Source organism: Orycteropus afer, unplaced genomic scaffold (assembly GCF_000298275.1).
Source record: "Orycteropus afer afer isolate SDZICR_OR568_19922 unplaced genomic scaffold, OryAfe1.0 scaffold00701, whole genome shotgun sequence".
Classification (NCBI taxonomy): Eukaryota; Metazoa; Chordata; class Mammalia; order Tubulidentata; family Orycteropodidae; genus Orycteropus; species Orycteropus afer.
Window position 1 is genome coordinate 715297 of NW_006922288.1, and position 4365 is coordinate 719661.

The 4365-nt window shown below is 38.4% G+C and overlaps 1 protein-coding gene across 1 annotated transcript; it reads left to right on the plus strand.

Annotated features, from left to right (window-relative positions):
• Positions 1–1593: 1593 nt before the first annotated feature.
• Positions 1594–2547, plus strand: LOC103211148 (olfactory receptor 12D3). Its single transcript, XM_007957066.1, has one exon. It carries the CDS (start codon positions 1594–1596, stop codon positions 2545–2547), a length of 954 nt encoding a protein of 317 aa, XP_007955257.1.
• Positions 2548–4365: the final 1818 nt, after the last annotated feature.

A 4365-nucleotide genomic window follows, 5' to 3' on the forward strand; every position in this document is an offset into this window, starting at 1 on the left:
TTTGGAAAACTTTTGTAGCTTTAATTTTTTTAATACTCAGCTTGTGCTTGGTTTTGCAAATGTTCTATGTGCACTTGAACATCATGGGCATTTTTTTCTTTTTGAGCTCATTGTTCTATATTTGTTAATTTGTCAAATTTGTAAATTGTATTGTTCAGATTTTTAGATCCTTACTGACTTTTTGGCTGATTCTTCAATCATCCTGATTGTGGGTTTGACTATTTCTTCACTATTTCTGTCAAGTTTTGAAGGTATTTTATAGGAAGCTTACATTGGACTGTAACGTTCTGGACTGATAGTAGAGAACCTTATTGTTGATGGGTGAGTGAGTATAAGGATAGATTTTCTCATTCCTCAGCTAATGAACTCCCTCTTCTGTAGGTACAAGAATAATTCTTTTTTTTTTTTTTTTTTACAAATGACAGTGCTTCCCATTGTTTCTTTTACACTTACTATACCTTCTCTCTTTCTGTCCCTCAGTGCTTGTGCCATGTCTTATTGTTTTTTAAATTTTTACCTGAAGAAATTTCCACTTCCTGTGGGGCATTATCTTTCTGGGGCTAAAAGTGTTTTGGTGTTTTAAAAGTTCTTCTATTGTTAGAACCCCTCACCATTCCAAGTTTTTCCCAACTATACCTCTGGCCCCATCCTCATTTTATAATCTTATGACTACTAGAGCATGCTGTAACTTTTGTCTCTACTTTGAAGTGTGTTAGTTTTCCTGTTCTTCATTTCACTGGTGGCTTAGATTGTCAGGTTGTTGTGTTAATCTCCTTTTGTTTTATGCACTTAGGAAGAGTGGAAAATTGGTAGTAGGCTAGAATTTTGTTCCTGCTAGAACATGGAATTTGTAAGTTGAAAAATTCTTTCTTTCTTTCTTTTTTTTTTTGCATATAAATATTTAAAAAATTGTCTAACTCTTAATTATAATGTCAAACATAAGGTTATGGTCATGTGCTCTTTCCATCTATCTGATTTACTATGCTACTTTTGTTAGTTTATTATCATTTTATTGGTTCCACATTTATCATGTATATCGGTCTTCCTTAATTTTGTCATATGTGAATTTAGCTCTAGTATTCTTAATCATTCCCCACACTATAGCTCATCCTGACCAAAGGAAACCAAACCTTTTGCTGTGACCCATAGCAACCCAATAGGACAATGTAGAACTGTCCTGCAGAGGTTCAGAGTCTGTAAATCTCTATAGAAACAGACTGCTACATCTTCCTCCTGTAGAGTAGCTGATGAGTTTGAACTGTTGACCTTTTGGTTGAAAGCCAAGCTTAATCAGTGGACCACCAACTCATCAATACACACCCTCTGTTTATTTTCATTCAGAATGGTCCTTTCTAACTGAGTACAACTGCACCATAGTGTTTCCAAGGCTGTAAATCTTCAAGGAAGCAGATTGCCTCATCTTTCTCCCATGGAGCAGTTGGTGAGCTTGAATCGCCGACTTTTTGGTTAGCAGCAGAATGCCTTAACCAGTGTGCCACAGAGCTCCTTAACTCATCTCTAGGTGACTCCAAATGGTAAACTTGCTTCACTTAAATCCTACAGTATAAACTGCTATATTTTCTCTTCAAAGCAATGGAGAATGTCACCATTGTGAATGAATTCCTTTTACTTGGTCTGACCAGTGTTCCTGAGTTGCAGCCTTTCTTCTTTGCGGTTTTCTTCATAATTTACATGATAAATTTGGTTGGAAATGGAGCTATATTAATCATTGTTATCTTGGAACCCAAACTCCACTCCCCTATGTATTTTTTTCTGGGAAACCTTTCCTGTCTGGATATTTGTTATTCTTCAGTGACACTGCCCAAGGTGCTTATAAACCTCCTTTCCACTAGGAAAACCATATCCTTCCTAGGCTGTGTTGCTCAGCTCCACTTCTTCCATTTTCTGGGAAGCACAGAGGCCATCATACTAGCTATCATGGCCTTTGACCGATTTACAGCCATCTGCTACCCACTGTGCTACATGGTCATCATGAACCCCCAGGTGTGCATTCTGCTAGCAAGTGTAGCATGGCTCACTAGTTTCTTTTATGCCCTGATGCATTCAGTCATGACCGCACGCCTGAACTTTTGCCACTCTCAGAAAGTCAATCACTTCTTCTGTGATGCCAAGCCCCTCTTGGAAATGGCTTGCAACAACACACTACTCAGTCAATGGCTTCTTTCCATTGTCACAGGCAGCATATCCATGGGAGCTTTCTTCCTGACTCTTCTCTCCTACTTTTACATTATTGCCTTCCTTCTGTTCAAGCACCGGTCCTACAGTGCACTACGCAAGGCTCTGTCCACTTGTGCCTCCCATTTCATGGTGGTATGTCTCTTCTATGGACCTGTGGGCTTCACTTACATTCACCCTGCCTCAATATCCTCTATGGTTCAGGACCGAATGGTGGCCATCATATACACTGCTGTCACTCCAGTGCTGAATCCACTGATATATACCCTTAGTAATAAGGAAGTTATGTTGGCTCTGAAGAAAATATTTAGGAGGAAGTTTTTGTTTAAAAACTGCCAGCAGCACCACTAGGGTTAATGATACTTCTATCTAGTTTCCATTAAAACTTTTACCCCATTATCTACAATCAAAGAACATTGTACCTGATTGCTATGTTTCTGTCTGGATTTTTTTTTTTTTTTTTTTTTTTTTACCAACTGTAACTAAACTCTGCATTGATATGAGCATGATAATTCAAATTTTATCCATCTACTCATTTACTTAAGGTATAGGGAGCTCTGGTAGTGTAGTGCCTAAGTCACTTGACTGCTAACCAGAAGGCTGGTGGTTCAAACCCACCAGCCACTCCTCAGAAGGAAGGTTGGGCAATCTACTTCCGTAGTGATACCACCTTGGAAACCCAAGGAGGGGTTGCTATGAGTCGGGTCTGACTTGATGGCACAAAACAACAACAACAACAATAGTTATTGCACTTGTATTATCTGTCAGACAGTATAATAGGTATAGGAAACAAGGAAGAGAACAAAACAAAGTTCACAATCTTATGAAACATAGTATAATAGAAGAACACACAAAAAAAATCCATAAATACATATGTCAGAGTAATTAAGTACTGTTGTTAGCTGCCATCCAGTCTGCCCCCACCCGTGGCTAGCCCCTGTACAACAAAATGGAGTGTTGTGGGTCCTGGTCTATCTTCATGATCATTGGTATGGTCAAGTCCATTGTTGTGGTCACTGTGTATTTTGAATAACTTCCCACTTAGGGTTTCATTTTCCAGCAAGATATTGGACAATATTCTGTTGTAATGCATAAAGTTGTGGTTGACTTTCTTCCTGATCTGTCTTAATTTGGAAGGTTCTCTGAAGTCTGTCTGCTATTGGTGACCTGGCTACTGTTTGAAATACTGGTGGCATAGCTTCCAAGATCACAGCAACATTAAGTCACCATAACATGAAAAACTGACAGATGGGTGGTGAAATTAAGTGCTAGGCAAAACTAAATGAAGATAAGAAGGATAGAGAGGAATGAGGAAGAGCACTATTTTGTATAGTGTTGTCAGAGAAGGCTGCTCTATATGCTATTTCATCTGAGACCTGAAGGAAGGGAGGGATTGAGCTATGCAGACATCCCAAAAACAGAATTGTAAAGAAAGGTAACAGGAAAAAAAAAAAATCTCCTAAAATGGGATATATATATATTTTTTTTTTGAGATAAAGCAAGATAGCCAATATAATTGCAGTTCAATGGCAAGTGAGGACTGGTAGGACTTGCTATCAGAGAAGTAATTGTACTATGCAGAACATTTTTGAGATTTTGCATTCATTTGGGATGAAGAACAGTACACATCTATTGTTTTGTCTCAGGGCAATAGGAATTCTCTGGCTCTTTGTCAAAAGTTGTCCAAATGGATCTTGACAGTCTATAAAATAATGCAGAAAATATCACTGGTTCATTATATTGGTAATATCATATTAATTGGATCTGTTTAGCAAGAAATGGCAAGATGTACTGGTAAGAAATATGTACTCCAGAGGCTGGGAGGTAAACTCTGAAAGATTCATAGGCTTTCTGCGTTGGTAAAAGTTTTAGAGGTCCAGTGATCTGAGGCATGCTGTTTATCCCCTTCAACAAAAAAGTCAACTTATTGAATCTTGCTCCTCCTATCACTAAGTAGGAGGCACAATGCTTCGTATGTGTTTTTTTCTTTTAATTTTGGAGTCAGCATAATTCATATATGGGGTTCTAGATATTTGACTGCATTGAGTGGGCCTCAGAATAAAAGAGAGATTTTCAGCAGGTCCAGGTTCTGGGACAAGTGGCCATGTTGCTTGGAGTCATATGATCTAGGATACCCCATAATGCTAGGGGGATTTAGAAAACCCTAAC